The following is a 17,922-nucleotide window of genomic DNA, read 5'->3' as shown; positions in this document are numbered from 1 at the left end:
AGGTTTCTCAGTTCCTCCATAACAGATCGAGGACTCATGGGAGAGATATATTCCCCACCTGGCTTGGGATGAACTCTGTATGAACTGCAAGAGGTGACCAGGGTGAGGGAAGTCTGGGCTACCCCTGCGACCTGAACCCAGATTATAGATGGATGAGACAATAAAGTTTATCTTATCTTGAAAAAAGGAGGTCAAACTTAGAGAAAGCTCTCCATATCATAGCTTGAGTGTGGAGAATGAGGCAATCCTAGAATGAATAAGTTATTTATTTCTATAAATAGATTAAAGACAATTTTTACAATTGACACAGAATTATGAACTTACAAACAGCCTTTGAATGGGCCAAGTCTGATACAGAACCTTCATGAGAACTTCATAGAGGTTGGTGTAACAAAGGTAAATGTGGGCCTGCACCTCAGCAGTGTAAACGTAACATGACTTCCATGCCCACACAGTAAAAATAAAAAAGTATACACAACATCAGATTTACATCATTAAAAAATTTCATGAGGATCAGCTAATGACAATTTTTCAGCTCTATTTACAAATGCAACAAGTAAAAACGTCTGACTCGCTCTTCATATGTTTAAAGACCTGTGAACATAAGTGTGACTGCAGGTTTTCAACAAAGTTTCTAATGAAAATGAATTAGAATCTAGCTTTAAATACACACTGATTAAAATGAACAAATTGACACTTTAAATGCAGATGCTGAATTTTCTGTAGTTAATGTAGTTTGATGTAAATTTCTAAACTCTGGGAGTAATAAGGCTATCTTATCTCAATCAGCTTTGTGATACTGAAATCATAAGCTAATTCAAAAGCGCAAACACCCAATATTAGCTGCATCGAGTGTGTGTGTGTGTGTGTGGGGGGGGTGATCTAACATGTTCATTTGCAAATTTACTATAAAATTTGTCAAGAATCTTTAGACTTGCATTTGGCTAACTCTTTATAATCTGGTATTTTTTAATGGAGCACTTTATTAAGTTTACCTGAAAATATGCTAAAATATTCAAATAGTACTTTAATTATTTGGAAAAACATCAAATCTATCAACACATTATATTTTTCAAGCAGCATTGTGATAAAAAATAACAGACGTGGAACAGTTTGGCACAAGCCCAGCTTGTACATTTATAAAGACGTGCTCTCTTGTAAGGTATATGTTGCATAGCTAAGGCTGTTTTTAGTGGTATGAGCATACGACTGTCAGACTTTAAAAATTTATAAGTGATCATACTTTTTTTTTTTTTAGTAAGGAAACGGCAGTATCTTAGTTATCAAAAACTGACAAATGGTGATAGAAAATAAATATCTGTTCTCTATTTGTGAAAATACTATATTATTGTGTATTGTCGTTGTGGTCGAAGTAAAAGAGACGTCTCTAAAATACTGATTGGTAAAATGTTCAGTCAAAAAAACCTCGTGGATATTACACCAAGCACATGTCAGTCAATGAAAATACCAATACGTTACACATGTGAGCAGATATTATCGCACACTGTACAGTTGTGTATCACAGAGTGATTAATAACGTCAGTCACCGTTTTGTACTCGTCTAGTTTCAGACATGGTGAGATGATTTCTACCTTTTCTGCCAGAAGCTGTTGTTCCCTGTCTTAGCAGGTTCACTCAGGAGTCTTTCTCTTCTCTCTGTGTTTGGCGGTCGGCCCGGCGGCAGCAGGATGTAGTGCGTCCCGCTGGCCTTTCTGCCATCCTTCAAAATCGGAACAATGCAGGGAGAAAACTGGGTTGCAGGTGGCTCACCTGTCATCTGTCTCAGCAACGCCTTGCTGACATATTTGGGGTTAGCAGCAAAACTCTGAGTGGCAGGCATCACTCCATTGATATAAATTGGAAGACTTTTAGGGCTTGGGGTGCGTGGTGGACAGGGTGGGACTAAAGGCACCCTAGGAGGGATTTTGGGAGGTTTGTCTTCATCGGTCCCAGTCTTTGATTTTGGTGGGATGGGGATACGAGGAGGGATTTGTGGCCTGTCAGTGGACCATGATGAGGTGCTGGCGTGTGGTTGGGTGGAAGGACCCGAGCCAAAAAATTGGATTCTAGGTAATAGGTTCTGGTCTGGCCGTTTGGCTCCAAAGTTATCCTCAGCTTCCGACACCACAGGCTGGTTTTCATCTGTCTGGTGACCAAGGCACCAAATGTCGGCCGCAAACCTGCCTCCTCCAAATGTTGGCCGGTCCTCTCTGCTTGGCCAAGAGAATGCCATGGATCCAACGCCAGCATCTCCAGCCCTCAATGAACTCTCTTGGTAGGCATAATTTACTTGGCCAAAGTCTTTGCTGCTGTTCCTGCAGATAGGCTTAGGGCAGCTCTTGGGCAAAAGGGGCCGTCGGTCACTGGTAAAGAACTCAACCTCACTATCAGCTGCTTCATCTGACATAAGCTCCTCGGGGTCTGGCAGAGGTGGCAAGGGTTTGGCCTCCCTCTGATCAACCCCGAACACTGCCTGTCTCTGGGAAGAAGGAACCACTTGGTCTCCCTCAATGGGCAGCAGCATGTTGTCTGATGCTAGGTGGTAGGAATCAGAAAAAAATGGAGGCTGGGAGAGAGAGGGGTTGGCTGCGGAGAGAAAAAAGGGCAAAAAAAGGAAATGTGTTAAAACAGCTGGCACAAAATGCTACGTTTGCTTTTATACTGAGAAAGCAAATTGTTATGTAAGGCTTTGCTATCGCTGTTGTCTCCTCCAGTGCAGAAACAACACTCAGAGGAAGAAACATGGAAAACAACTTGCTGCCCAACCGCCTTATAAAAACGTACTTACTGAAGATACTGTACAGGAAACGGGAGTAAAAACATCCTGAAAACACCAGCTTAACCTATCGCCTTCTTCGTCAAACATCAGCCACAACACCCTGATTAACACGGGAATCGTCATTATCTGCAGGGCAGGCCACAATCTTAACTGAGCTTCCCATAACCTTCTCTGTGGAAACATCCGACGTGCCCCAGACTGCAGGAACAGCTGGTGACTGGGGAGCGATAGCTTCCCCTCCTCCTACACCCCGATCTCTTTCCTCTGGTACACAGCTTAGTACTGTGATGGCAAACTCACTTGCATCCTGTCTAAATACTGTTCTACTAGACAAATGAGGTTTAAAGGGTTTTTTTTCTCTAATAAAATAAAAGTGCATAACTTCACCTAATTTAACAAACATAACTCTTCACATCCTTTCAAAATTTCAAAACAATGAAAAAAAAAATTGCCAGAATTTCTACAATTTACAGTAATAGCAGATACATACTGATAGTGTTCCTGATACATACGAATTCAAAGCAGAGGAGCTTTGATAAAGTTCATGCATCCATGCTAAATCAGTTTGCTTCATACATGTAACACTAATATCTGAAAAAGACTCACAGTTAAACTCGTTGGCCATTTGCTGTTGCTGTTGAAGCTCCTTCAGGGTTTGCTCTGTGTAAGCACTCAGGCCAAAGCTCTGCACTCTGCAAAGCAGGACAGGTTGAGAAATCCATACAGAGCTGTGTACAATGGTAAATCATTCCAAATCAATCATTATAAGACGAGCCTAACAAATGCATTAACAGGACATATGTTCAGTTGTCCTTTTTCTATTTGCATTATGAAACAGTAACAAGTTACTGGATTTCTTTTCTGAGCCAGACTCTGTGTCTATGATTGCCAGACACTGTTTCATATTATCTTGCTATATACATATATTATAATCATGCATGACTACATGTAGTTGCTCATGCTAACATTTATCCCTTCTCTTATATTTCTCTTTTTTTTCCTGGTCAGATTTACATGCTCAACATTTTGCAAAGCTGCCACAGATTCACAGATAATAATAATAATAACAGATTATTTACATTTTATTTAAAAATTAGTATTAGGACTTGTGTAGTGTTAATTGTACCTGTTCAGGTCATGCTGTCTCCACAAATTATTCTGACTCCTGGCCATGATGTAGAAGAGATCGTGTTCTTATAAGAAGCTCTGTTTGATATCGATCTAAAGCTCCAACACAAGTCAGCTCCGTCAAACCCATCACAGCCTCATTCTAGCCAGTGGTAAGCTGTTGAAGAAACAGTGACATTAGAGTGCAAGGGGATTCATCTGGCTATCTTTTACATTCACATCTGGCTTTTGCATTACATCACATCATTCAGGTCACACCTTTGCTGGTGTGAAATGCCCATAAGCAGGGTACAGCTGGATCTCATCACCGTCCATCACACTCAGCTGCACGTTCTTATCTTACCAGGCAAGGCAAAAGGCAGCAAACAATACAACATAACTTCACATACACAAGCATACAGCATATATTACAGACAGATGGACTACTTCATGAAAATTGTATATAAAGCTAAAGTATTTTACATTGAATAAGTAACATATAACAAAGTTCAGAGGATGTAACATTTCATGACATTCTTTATGTTTAATATGTAGATTTGCAGGATTGTGAAAAACATTCATATCATTCACATTTCAGTGTAGTAAAAGTATCATTACACAACTATATCCAATAGCTTTTTCCTATTCTCAAAAAGGTTATGAAAGCAGTGCAAAAGAAACGTTTACATTTTGAACATATGCCACTTTTCACTAGACGCAGTAAACAAACGACTTGCGATACCCCGCATGTTTTAGGTGAGCCTTGAGGAAACAAGAGTAACAACAAAAGCCAAGAAAATTGCTTCAGCCTGCTCTCTCAGCCACCATATGTATCCAGTTTAAAGCTATTTGTCTGATGAGCAGGGTATTACACAACCTCTGGGTCAGATGTGGGAGGGCGACAGTACTCCCGCAACCTCCTTCGTTTTTGTGCAATGCTCCAGTATCTGCCCTCACAAAAGGGGCTTATTGTCCAGAATTCCTGTGATGCTGGATGACAAACTCCACCGCTGAGACGGCCCCAAAGCACCGCGATTATAGATGCACTTGAAGGAAAATTTAGTTTAAGTCTGACAGGGTCACAAGCCCTAACCTTGTTAGCCTACTGGCTGAGAACAAAAGTGCACTTAAAAAGTGGCACACTGCGAATGACTAGGAAATGTCTTACTGTTAAAATATTTTAAGGGGTTAAGGTGAGAGAGAATTTTGTGCAGACAGGCAAAGCAATGAAATAAGTACAAAGACTGTACGTGACATCCATGCTGATGATTAAGATTCTCAACTAGCACATATCTATAAAGATGATGACTGTTTCTCCTGATATGATGCACAGCAACTGATATCATTCCAGGGCGATGGACACTTGTATCAGGGCAAAGGTGAAGGTCATCCTGTTTGTTTGTTTTTTATATGATAGATGATAATGTCAACCTTGCTGTTGCGGTTTTGGCTTACGGTCAGATGTGCAGCTCAGGTTAAGCAGACCATCAGACAACTGAAGGAGTTTAAAACTGAGTGGTGCCCCTGTGTCTTCCCAGCAGTGACGCAGCAAAGCACCCAGCTGCACTGACTCAATGACATACCTCTAAATCTTTGTTCTCCCCATATATTGTACTTTACATATTTGTGCTTCTTCTTGCATTGAAAGCAACATTTAGAATTAAAATACAATAAGGCGGACACATACTGTGCTTATGCAATGAAATAAAAAGACCCATTTCACATTAAAATGAAAGCACCACACTGCCTGGAGGGCAACCCAAGGTCTCCATTCTACTATCACTGCAATCTTTCGCTTCAAAGACCTGCTTTGTTTCCTGTCCATGATAACTCCAATGCCGAAGTGGGAAGCAAACAATGCAGAGCATGCAAAGGAAACCCAACTACAAACAAAACAGTGACTCAAGCGTGGATTTGAATATTAATGCTATCCTTAAAACAACCAACTGTGGCGTCATTTCCACCCGTGAGCCTTGGAGATGGAAGACACAGACTAATTATGAATTCTACCGGCAATTACTCAGTGTCCATGAATGGAGCCACTCTCGGGCATGAATGGGCCTTTGTACCACTTTGGTGCACAGCGAAGCAAGCCTGAAAATACAAGTAAACTCTCCCATGAGGTTAGGACTAGAGATACGCCATGGAGACAAGCTGCCACGGCCAAGGTATGAGTCTGTGCCACAAAAAGTCCCCTGCGGGGGGGACTGCGTGTGCTGGCACAGTTGGAAGGACAAGCCAGAGGCTGAAGAAAACAGTTTGTTTAGTACATGCAGGGTCCTTGGTGTGTTGTCCTTGGCAGTCCCCACCTCAACTTTTTTTCAGGCAATAGACCATTCAGTGACCGGGCCTTCTTTACACACGAGTTGATTATCCTGATGGCCTGAAGTTTGCACCTTACACATACATACATACACACTAATTAAGTCTGCTAAGCTGTGGGACTAACTACAACACTGCGCGCCACAAAACTAAACAATAAAGCATTTGATTCAATGAGAGAAACTGTTTTAACAACAAGATCCGCAGGTTTATTCACCAAACTAATCTAGGTTCAATGTGTGACTGCAGCTTTCAAATTTTTTTTTACATTGCACTAACAAACCAGACCTTTAGGTTTATCTGCGTGTACTGATTTTTAATGGGTCACCAGGCGAAGCCCATGCTGTAAATGTGACAGTTTAGTGCAGTTCATTAGATCCTGACATTTCCACTGTTTAACTTCATTCACCTGGGGAATAAAAGAGGCATATGAAAAGATGTTTGTGATGATATTTAAGAGAAAAAAAATGCAGTTTTAGTACTTGCTTTTTACTTACAAAAAATATATAAAAAAAAAAAAATTAAATAAACGTGTTAAAAATCTTTTGTTGTCACATATCTAATATTGTTACATAATATTATATATGTAACAACCTATCTAATATTGTTACATATCTAATATGTAACAAGATGGTAGGTAGACTTTATAGTCTACTTGCATGTCCGAAATGTTTTGTTTCTAATAAACTAAAGTCTAGATAGTGTGCAGAAAATGAAGATTTTCACATTTTTATAGTTTGAAAAAAGCACAACTCCACCTGGTCATGGGCCACATCGGCATGTAGTACATTTTCACATCATAACTATTAAACTATATATTTATAGTTTATTTTATTATTATAATTAATTTTCATAACCCTTATTGTCACTTTCTGTTATTGGCCTTTATCGCACTCTATTCTTGATAACAAAGAGTTATGTTTAACTCTGGGTCATGCGCTTTTTACTGTAAATTATTTTACATTATAATACTGAAGTCACTTTTTTTTACACTTTTTGAATGATAGTTGTGAACCAATTTTGACTCCCTCATTTTATTTTTGCGCTTTAAATTAAACGAAAACGTCAGACAGACATAGGATTACTGGTTTACTCTTTATCGCCTACTAGTGGGTGAAAATGGAAGTGCCGAGCAGTCCAAGACCTATCCCGCCTCGACGTGACTTCCCTCGGCGGACGCGAGTGAAATCCCTCAGTGAGTCAGAAGTACAGTGCGTTCCACTAGATAAATAACTTCCTCTAGCTGGTCTACTCACACAAATGTCCAGCTTACAAAATGCTGTCCACACACATCTGAACTATACAGGCTCTACTCAGAGAACAGACTAGAGTGATTTCTGACCGGCTCTTTTTCTTTTTTTTTTCGTGACGTCCCAGTGTGGAAAACACTCGTATACACTTAGTAACAGAGTAACATTCACATCACATACAACACAGCATCTGACCGTCCCGTGGTAAAGGCAAAGGCAACAAAAAAAGAGCCAATATTCATCAAACAACTTCTATGAGAACGTGATGAGCCTCACCATGCAAATGCTGCTTATCCGTCACGTACAGCTGGTTTCGTTCGATCGCCCTCAGTCCCAAGCGAGAAACGACACTCGTGAGGCTAAAATCCAGTCTGTCAGTCAACCCTGACCCATGTGCATCGACCCTCCTCTGTCAACAACACTGGGAGGTGAAACTCATTTTGTCAGAGTGACGCGGGTTTCCACATCTCCTTATAAAAGAATTCAACACCCAGAACACGTTACTGTAACTCCACCCATGGCTGCCTTAAAGGGGAAAAATGCCTGTAATTCTTTTTACATCACTCTACTAGGAAATGCACTGAATACTTTACTAAGTTTACTTTACTATTTGATTTTTTAAATTTTAATTAAATGTATTTTTTGAGTATGTAGTTAGAACCCAATTCTGTCCAACATAGTTTTGACTCTATTAAATGTAACTGATAATCTGAAATTACTTTTCACATTACATTTTTACATACACATGATAATGTTAGAAAATATGATTATTTGTTCTCAATTAAACTATACAAATCGTCTCCCTTTGACCAGGAATAACATTGAAATTGTACTTGCGCATTATGATATCAGCAGTAATTCACGTTTCTCTTACGTTTCATCTCTATACTCCTCTGTATGGTTTTACTCACCTTCCTGAACTCTTCCGTCAACTGCAGTGTGAATCTAACAAGATGTTGTTAACCTGTCTGCGCAACTTTCAGGTTTCAGGACACCATTCACAAAATCTATTTCCTTACAGTCAGTGGAACTAAGACTCTGTAGAGCTTAAGGATCTATGCTTAAATCGATTAAGCATTTCCCCTCCCATTTTATTACATCGTTTACCCTACACTAAGTATGCCTCAGCAGGTCAAAAAGCAAAAATGTCCTTTATTTTATTTGTTCCCTGTAATGCGTGTACAGGAAATTGCATTTCAAGCAATTGTGGCCTGACTTGTGTGGGAGTCAGAAAGTGTGTGGGTGGATATTGGCGTGTGTACAACATAAGACTGATAAAGAGTTACAAGCACTAGATTGGCAGACCAGACATGAAGGATGAGGACTTGTTTTGAAGCCTGCATGTCACAAAAGAGTTGACTGTGTGTGTGTGTTTGTCCTGTGTTTGTCCTCACCCACGCTGAGAGAGGCAGAAGGACAATATGAGAGGCCATTTACCAGAAAATAACAGGGAAGTGAGTGCAGGCTATTCTTGTTTTCACCACAGGGTCCAGACCACACTGAGCTTACAGTCTTCCCCCAGACTGCCATCTGATCTTTTTACTGCAGTGACAGCACAAATAAATCCTTAGGCAAAATGACCCATCAAATATTGTACACTGTATAACCAAGTCGTAAAATTGTAAGCCAAGTGACCCTGTAACCTTTCTTTCTTCCCTTGGTGCACATTGTTCAGTAGTTCCTCTGCTTGTACTACTCCAATAAAGCCCACATACAGTCATATGCAGATTAAGGAGTGCCTTATACCTATATACTGACTGTAAATCACAAACCCATAAAATAAATACGCCACATGTAATGTGCTTACATTGCTGCAATCATCAACCATCCCTCTCCCACTAACGTTAACTTGTTTGCTTAAAGGAATACTCATAGTTTCAACAAATAAGCTGTTATGTATCAACTTTACATTGTGCAATGTGGAATTTCAAAGTGACACAGAGATGTCCAGTCACACCACTGTCATTCAGCTATAAACCAAGTACACGTTTTGTGTTACAGTTAAGACTGTAAGACTAACAATACCAAACTATATAGAAATTAAATATACCACCTGCTGTCCCTTCAAAATCAAAATCTTAGTCTAATCATCTTTTAATAAATTGCATAAAGATGGCCATGCAAAATTCAAAGTTTTTGCCACTTTTACCAGCAGCTCTGCTCTTGCTTTGCAGTCCTCTGTGGGCGCTTGTGGTGACCCAGGATGCTCAGGGCTGTGGGGGTTTTTGCCAGGGTGGGCCAGTCTCCCACAGGGGAGGTCAAGTCATTTCCTGCTCTGAGAGACCTCCGTCCCTCACAGATGTCAGTGCAGTCAGAAGCCCACCTTCCACATCTGCAGCACTCCACCTCCCAACATCCTTATCAAAAAAGATAAAGAAGACTGCTTATTTTTAATGTTGCAAACATACATATATGTCAGACTTCGAGAGCTGGCCTGACTCAAATGCAGACTGGCAAAAAATGAGCAGGAATACCAGGTGGACTATGATACACATATGTGTGTGTGTGTGTGTGTGTGTGTGTATGTATAAAAATCAATTGTTCTGTGGAAAAGAACAGGATTAATGCAAGAATGAGTAAAAAGTACAAAATCATAATAAAACTCATCAAGACTTATGGTTATATTAAACTGATCTATCAGTTCCCCATCTGTCTGAGAATAGAAAACTAAAACGATGAGTGTGTGCGCAGCACAGCGCTTAACAGTGTCTCAAGTTGGAAAAGGAAATGAAGTAGGTAGGTGTTAACATATGTTTTCTATGGTAAATACATTCGTGTAGGTTGATGTGCTGACACGGTGACACAGGGAATTCTCTTATAGAGGAACCAGCTGTGTACAAACATGTAATAGCAATTAGAGCGCCGCTACAGGGCTGCTGTTTTCAAAGTCGCGGTTGACGTGTCTTGTGTTTAGGTTTCACATTCCTTGTTCCAGCGAATCTGTGTTAGAGGTTGTGATAACTACAGGCGCATATGGCGGCCATATTTATGAGCCGTATACTTTAAATATGTGATTGCATAAAACAATGTCCACTTGATGCTGCCATATGTGTAAGAGGTTAAAAATCAAGATTGTTCAGAGATGAGTAAACGATGGGTTACCAGAACTGAAAGAGCGTCGTCATTCAACTCTGGATTCGAGTTGCTGTAATTGAGAAAAAACAGAAAGATATTCTTATGAAATTCTCATATTTAGTGCATTGCACCCCTCTCTTGCCACCTACTACTTCCTTCAGCCTGATTTGTAATATTTATGTTTGATGCTTTACTTCAAAGTAGACGGACAGTGATTAAGACCTGAATGTTGTGCTGCTGTGTGCAACGCTGTGTGTGATTTGAAACACACACCCCACACCTAGTCCTTGTTTCATTTAATGGCTTTACGGGTAGATCTGACAAGTTGGGAGCTGGGCTCCTCAAATGTCTGTGTGGGCTCACCACCACAGCCTTTGACCACATCTTAGCTTAGTTATCAAAGGAACAACAGTCATCAGGAGGAAGAGGAGGACAGATGGAAGAATCATGCCTCTGCTACCTTTTAATAATGGACAAATCTGGATGTGCACAAAGACTTCTGTGTAATCTAATCTGATGCTAAAGTGCTTTTTTAAAAAATAATAATAGCAACTGATATTTTCTGTGAATAAAATCCAGCTACAATGGAGCTTAATGGAGAGAGAAATGACACACAAACACACATAAATGAACACAGATTTCTTTAAAACACAGAACAAACAAACAATGAAGCAGCGTAGCTTTTCCCAGAGTACCAGCAGAGAAAAATAAAGCACAGTAAGCAGGCAAACTGATGGAGGAAGTACACCAAGGGATCAAGGGTTAAAGTGATTTAAACGCGGCAACATCAGATGTCATGGTGACAGTTTCAATGAATGGCAGAGATCTGAGCATGAAAGAAGAGCAATTCTTTTCCTAGGATACTGAACTGGACGCCTGGCCAGCTTTTCTACCCATTACATCAGGCCTCAGTGTGGGCAGAGGCTCTGCAAACCCAGCAGGAGGACTTCCGCAGCCCTGTGAAGTCCATCTCCAGTTCATTAAGAGCTTCAGTTGAAATGAGAAAAGGGAACAGAAGGCCGGAGGAGGCTCTGTGTAGAATCCAGATAAAAAGAATACAGAGAGTGCCTTGGACTGATCTTTGACCGTTATTTAACTATTCCGTGGCAGCTTTTCTTGATAAATCACACTTTTGCTGGAGTGGAAAAAAACATTTGCAGGCATCAATGCAAATTAGCTAACAAGGACATTTTGGGTAGAGAGAGGAGACACGAAGGCGCTGTCAATATTTGAATGTTTGCACAGTTTTCGCAACTTGTTTTGAGGTCGAAGTCTTTTTGCACAACTGCGTCATCCCGGGTCATCTTTAGGAGGACGGTGGAAACTAGTCAAATTTGGTCAAATTGTTGTTCTGATTATTTAGTGAGTGTGCGTGTGTGTGTTTGTCCACGTCATGGCTCTATTGAGTAGCAAGGCTGAGAAATGATATACGTATACAACCCACAGTTTTCCCCAGAAAGGCATGGTATGCTCTCTTATAGTCTGTTCCTTTCCCAAAAATTAACTTGGAGTCCTGAGGCAGTTTTCCTTTTTTTCCCCCTCCTCCTCACTGTGTCTCTCCTCCCACTCCAGACCTCCTCCTTTTCTTCTCTCACCTTACTTACGCGCACTCCATCATTTCCTGTTGAGTCACAGTCAGGCTGCACCATGTTTTACATTTTATTAGTCCCCCTCTTTTTTAAACTTTCCTCCTCCACTTCCTTGTTCACAAGATGGCTATAGTTTCAAATTGAGGGGAACGAAACACAACGTCAGCCCACAACAGCCTTCCAAGCAGCATTTTGGAAAAGTCAAAGCAGATGTACAAGTCTCTTCCTGGCAACTTGACTGATTCATACAGTAAATGACTTAGAGGATCAAAGGATTATTAGCTCTACGGATAATTCACCACCTCACTTGCCACAACATGTCATCAGTATACAGCATTAATGCCAAAAAAAGTTTCCAGCAGCAATGAAAAACAAAAGATGTAGCCTTAAGAAATTACCTTAAAGCATCAAACTGTCTGTTAATATTGATCACTGAGATGAATTACTTCCTTGGAAATTAAGTCCATATTGCGCCTTGGTATTTGAGTACTTACCCTGGTCATTTGGGAGGAAGTGATGCTGTAGTGAGGTCAGCACTAGTGTTTAACATATTCAGTGCATGCCTGTGTGTTAGGCAGGGTTGAAGGCAGGGCTCTGAGAAATGAAAGGGCTCTGTGGTGGACTGGTTGAGTCATTCAGAAATACAGCTGCTGACTCAGTTTGCAAACTCGTCTCCAGAAGCACGTCGCCAGCCTATGTGGCATTATGTGTGTTTGTGTGCGTCCACCCTGTTCCTTTGAGGGACTAATATCTTGACTACGACATGAAGACAACTCCTCCCAGGTGACCATTGTCACTGTGAAAAAGAGAAGAGGAAAAGGTTATAGTACTAATAAAGGCTTCATTCTTAAAAAACTACAATTGTATTCCTTTATTCACAAACTGCTCAAAGAAAGCAGATTGCATCTAATGGAAAATGAGGCTTTGCTCGAAGGAGTGCCCATCACAGCGCTGCTGTAATCCCCTTCCTGGCACGAGGTCAAAGTTTTTCTGTGATTCAAGCATGTCGTCATCTCTTGAGTTTACTCTACACACCCTTCTTACCACACTAGTCTTACAACTGCCATCGACACAACGTGATCCACTGGAAGTATGGACTGTGGGACATGCTCCAGGATTAGTCATCTTGGATGTGTTGCAAGACCCAGAGCTGGGATGCTGTTGTTGACATTATTATGTTGAGAGGACAATTAAGGACACCTTGCTCCTTAATGGAATGCAATTTCCTGATAACAACTGGAGAGCTATTTTATCTACTATTATATCTATCTATCTATCTAGTCTTTTACCCAGCTCGCCCCTGCGGGCGGTTTATCCTTCAAGCTTGGGTCCTCTACCAGAGGCCTGGGAGCTTGAGGGTCCTGCGCAGTATCTTAGCTGTTCCCAGGACTGCGCTCTTCTGGACAGAGATCTCCGATGTTATTCCCGGGATCTGCTGGAGCCACTCGCCTAGCTTGGGAGTCACTGCACCTAGTGCTCCGATTACCACGGGGACCACCGTTACCTTCACCCTCCACATCCTCTCGAGCTCTTCTCTGAGCCCTTGGTATTTCTCCAGCTTCTCGTGTTCCTTCTTCCTGATATTGCTGTCATTCGGAACCGCTACATCGATCACTACGGCCGTCTTCTTCTGTTTGTCTACCACCACTATGTCCGGTTGGTTAGCCACCACCATTTTGTCCGTCTGTATCTGGAAGTCCCACAGGATCTTAGCTTGGTCATTCTCCACCACCCTTGGGGGCATCTCCCATTTTGACCTCGGGACTTCCAGGTTATACTCGGCACAGATGTTCCTGTACACTATGCCAGCCACCTGGTTATGGCGTTCCATGTATGCCTTGCCTGCTAGCTTCTTGCACCCTGCTGTTATGTGCTGGATTGTCTCTGGGGCATATATATATATATATATAATAATATTATTATTATTATTATTATTATTACATCGGTAAAGTTTTTTTTTTTAATGAACTCATTGTCTTAGTCACCATGTTGTCCTTTTCTTTACTGTTGTGTTGATTTTGTATATAAGGGTCCAAATTACAACAGATAAAGCTGGATATACTTTAAGGTGTCCCTATCAGCTAGTCTGTTAGGTATTGTGGAATCTGGGCAAAAATGTAGGATGCAGAAATGGGCAAGCACTGAGGGAACAAATTGTCATGGTCCTGAGTCTCTGGACTCAGTGGTTTTGTTTTGATTGTTATATATTATCTTTGGTTTTGGTTCTGTACTCCCTCTGCTCCAGTTCTGTCATGTCTCTGTGTAATGTCTAGTTTTTCTGGATCTAGCTTCATGCTTTCTGGCTGTTTCCTCCTGGTAATGTTCATTAGGTTCAGCTGTGTCTCCCTCCTGTGTCTAGTTCCCTCGTTACCTTGTGTCTGTACAGATATGTGTGTCATATTGTGCAGGCACAAAATGCAGTTGCAAGAAAAATGTAGCTTACCTCTGACCTAGAAGTGAATCTATGTGCTGTCTGTGTCTGTAAGCGTGTTTGCATTGACCTCTACTGCACTCTAAGTCACCTTTCACAATAGATCATGTGGACAGACTTGCCAGATGAAGCTTATGACCCTCAAAAGACTGAATGCTAGCTCTTCATGCGCACATTTGCAATGTGTGTATAAAATGATCATCACTACTTATGTAATAAAAGTTTTCACAATATGCCACTACTAAAGCTTAGTAAAAAATGATGTATTTCCCACAACATATATATTTAAATATATAGTGTGTTGCCTATGCTGGTTGTCACTCCATCTGCATTTCATGGTGTTCTCTTCATTCGTCCTGCGTCTCTCTGGTCTTCATCTTGCTTTATTATTTTTTCAGGTCTCCTTATTAGTTTTCCCAGTTTAGGTTTTAAGTAGTTCTCTCGTGCCTCATTTCTTGTTTTCCATTTTGTAAATAAACGCTCACCTGCATCTTGCCGTTTCCTGCATATTGGGTCCTTTCTCAACAAACACCACATGGCTTGCCCCGGTAGCCGTGACACAAATCAAAACTCTAAAACTGAGACTGAAGTCTAACAAGAACAAGGAAGCTCTGAAAATGATACACAGATATTTCAAGATTTACAAGAGGGATGAAAAACTTGAAAACATTATATTTTCATGAATATTTCTATGTCTACACAATGTTTATGCTCAAAAAGAAGTAAGATGAAGTTTCACATTTTCTGTTCCTACCCTCTTATTTCAAATTCCATTGTTTACAAATCAATATTCCAAATTCGACATTAAACGATCCATACATTTTTAACTGTATACAAGTCTACACTCATATACAATACACACATGAAACAATTTAAGCTCATAAACCAAAACAACAACAAACTACATTTTTACCTAAGCTAAACACCCTATGATGTTTGTAATTTGCTTCATATGGAATTATGCCTATGTGACAAACACCTTAATGAATACTTTAAGTTTGGGTTACGCTTTGCTTAATCAATAAAAATCAGGACAAAGCTTTATTATAACACAATAGGACATCTCAGTCACTAAGAGGAACATTTCCTATATTCATACAATTTATTGTTTTTAAACAATTGTGTACATTTTTGTATAGATGTACCTTTCTTAACTTCATCTGTACAGGTGTTCCACACACTAATGCCTGTGGCTGTAATGTATGACATTTAACATGAATCCTTAGTACTGGCTTACTGAACACAAGGACTTCTCTCAGGTCATGAGTATTTGGTCTTATTTGGAACAAGTTCTGAATGTTGTGGGGCAAATATTTACTTGAATTGAATTATTGAATTATGATGAATTGAATTGTTTAAAGACTTTTAAAGTCATACAAGAACTCCATGTGCGCGGCCCAGGTGAGAAGATGGGAGGCCTGCCCTGAGATCCACACAGGCCACACCCAGCTGCTCACACGGACAATGACACCGGGTGTCAGCAAGAGGATAGAGGGCGAATTAGATACTGTATTTTTTTGTTGATCGTCACCTTTTTTGTGAGTTTTGGATTGTTTTTGTGCACTTTGTATTAAGTTTGCTTCCTTTTCTTATTTAATTGAAATTAGTTTTTCTTTTTCTGTATATCATTATTTTTTTGGAGAACACATCACACAGGTATGCAGCTCCAGCTTTTGTTCTTCAAGTGTCTATGCTGACTGATGAATACTTTTTGTGAGTAAGTTAACTGAGAATAAAAATACATTTGTTTTTCCTTAAATAATATTAGTTGAAAGCTGCTTGTAAGATGCAACACAAAATAATAACCAGTAAATCCTGATTACACAGACATCTTTCACATATCAGCGATCACAATTCATTACACTGTAATTATGAAAAGACTCATTGCTGAAGTATACTTTTAATGTGGCTGAAGCAGACCTGAAAAACCTGCAGTGGCAGCGTCACAAAGCCAAGGCAGCCAAGCAGCCATGCACTGAGAAATTTAAAGATATCACCAGCAGAGACGAGTAAGTTGTTTTTTTGTTTTGTTTTTTTAACAGTATCAGTCAAAGGTTTGGACACACTCAGTCAAAATGGAGTACTTCTTGGATGCCGGTTTAGCTCAGCTGGATGAGCAGGTGACCATATGCCGCATGGCTGAAAGTGGCAGGCCTGGGTACTAGTCCAACCTGTGGCCCTTTGCCGCATACCTTTCCTGTCGATCTTCACTGTTTCTGTCAAATAAAGCTGTTAAAAGGATAACAAATATATTTTTAAAAAGGAGTATTTCTTTATTTTTCATTATTTCCCATATTTTATAATGAAACACTCAACAAAAGAACATCAACCGAATTGATGCAGTAAGCTTCCTGCACTGACTTCATGTTCATTGTGTAAACAGTCAAAGAGTTTCGTGTTGGTTTTTATTATGACTTGTCTCAGATAATGAGAAACTTCCCTGGCCTCGGGTGTGTGCATATATTTGACTGGGGCTGTACCTGTTTGCCTGCTCTAGAGACATTTTACAGAGGCTGGATGATATTTTGACCCCTTACATTAAAATTCTAAATATGATAGAAACAGATTTCACATATTGAGTTAAAAACCTCGAGACCTGGCTCTGGATACGGAGAAGAAGATGGATGGATGGATGGATGGATGGGTGGTGGATGGGTGGTTGGATGGATGGATGGATGGAATAATTTTTTTCTCAAATTTAAATGTTGGCATCTTTTGTGAATCCTTTGCTGCTTTTCTCCCTTCAGTCATAAACGGTTGATAGGGTATTGTTGTCACCCCACCAGGCGGGTGGTGGATGGCCACACGTTCGGCATGGACATCCATCTTTGTGATGACTCAAGAATGAGAAGATGTAGGATTTTCAAATTAATACCATAGGTACATCTACTAAAAATCTAAGTACAATTTGCTGACCTTGATCTCAAGGTTTAAAATCAGAGATCAAGTTTTCTTCCAGTGAATCACGCAAGAAGGAAGCCACTAAGGATTTTTAAATTCATCTACTAAGAGGCTGAACTAGCACTAGCAGTGGTCATTATTTTGTCCATTATATTTTTCTTTTAAATGCACATTTGAGTCCACCTTTCTTAATAAAATTGTCCCTCATTGTTGATTTGGTTTTCAGATCCTTGAATGGGAGAGAAGTTAGCGGAATTGAGGACTATCAGGGCACCCACACCTGACAAATCTGATAAATTTGATAACAGGAAATTTCTAAAAACTATGCAGCATACTGAAGACAAGTGTTTCAGGGTTAGTGTTGCACAGAGAATACACTTTACTGTCAGTTTCACTGTGATTTTGCCAACTTCTAAAGTAATAGATATCTGTTGTGTTTGGTATTAGGTCCCTTGATGTTGGAATCCT

At 40.2% G+C, this 17,922-nt stretch overlaps 1 protein-coding gene across 5 annotated transcripts; it reads right to left on the bottom strand.

Moving 5' to 3' along the window:
- Positions 1 to 248: 248 nt before the first annotated feature.
- LOC120743887 (ERBB receptor feedback inhibitor 1) lies at positions 249 to 10,610 on the bottom strand. 5 transcript variants are annotated; one of them, XM_040047884.1, is made up of 5 exons: positions 10,561 to 10,610; positions 9,608 to 9,815; positions 3,906 to 4,064; positions 3,386 to 3,471; positions 249 to 2,586 (listed from the first exon to the last, which is right to left on the bottom strand). In XM_040047884.1, the coding sequence occupies exons 3-5, from the start codon at positions 3,950 to 3,952 to the stop codon at positions 1,589 to 1,591; spliced, it is 1,131 nt and encodes a 376-aa protein (XP_039903818.1). In that variant the 5' UTR covers positions 3,953 to 4,064; positions 9,608 to 9,815; positions 10,561 to 10,610; the 3' UTR covers positions 249 to 1,588. The 5 variants fall into 5 exon arrangements, with proteins under 5 accessions (XP_039903818.1, XP_039903816.1, XP_039903817.1 ...); XM_040047882.1 differs by lacking the exons at positions 9,608 to 9,815; positions 10,561 to 10,610 and adding exons at positions 4,166 to 4,286; positions 7,735 to 8,363; XM_040047883.1 differs by lacking the exons at positions 9,608 to 9,815; positions 10,561 to 10,610 and adding an exon at positions 8,370 to 9,148.
- Between the last annotated feature and the right edge of the window lie 7,312 nt (positions 10,611 to 17,922).

Source organism: Simochromis diagramma, unplaced genomic scaffold (assembly GCF_900408965.1).
Source record: "Simochromis diagramma unplaced genomic scaffold, fSimDia1.1 OVJJ01000387.1, whole genome shotgun sequence".
Classification (NCBI taxonomy): domain Eukaryota; kingdom Metazoa; phylum Chordata; class Actinopteri; order Cichliformes; family Cichlidae; genus Simochromis; species Simochromis diagramma.
The sequence above is the reverse complement of the archived record's forward strand: the minus strand, read 5'-3'. Positions and strand labels throughout refer to the sequence as shown.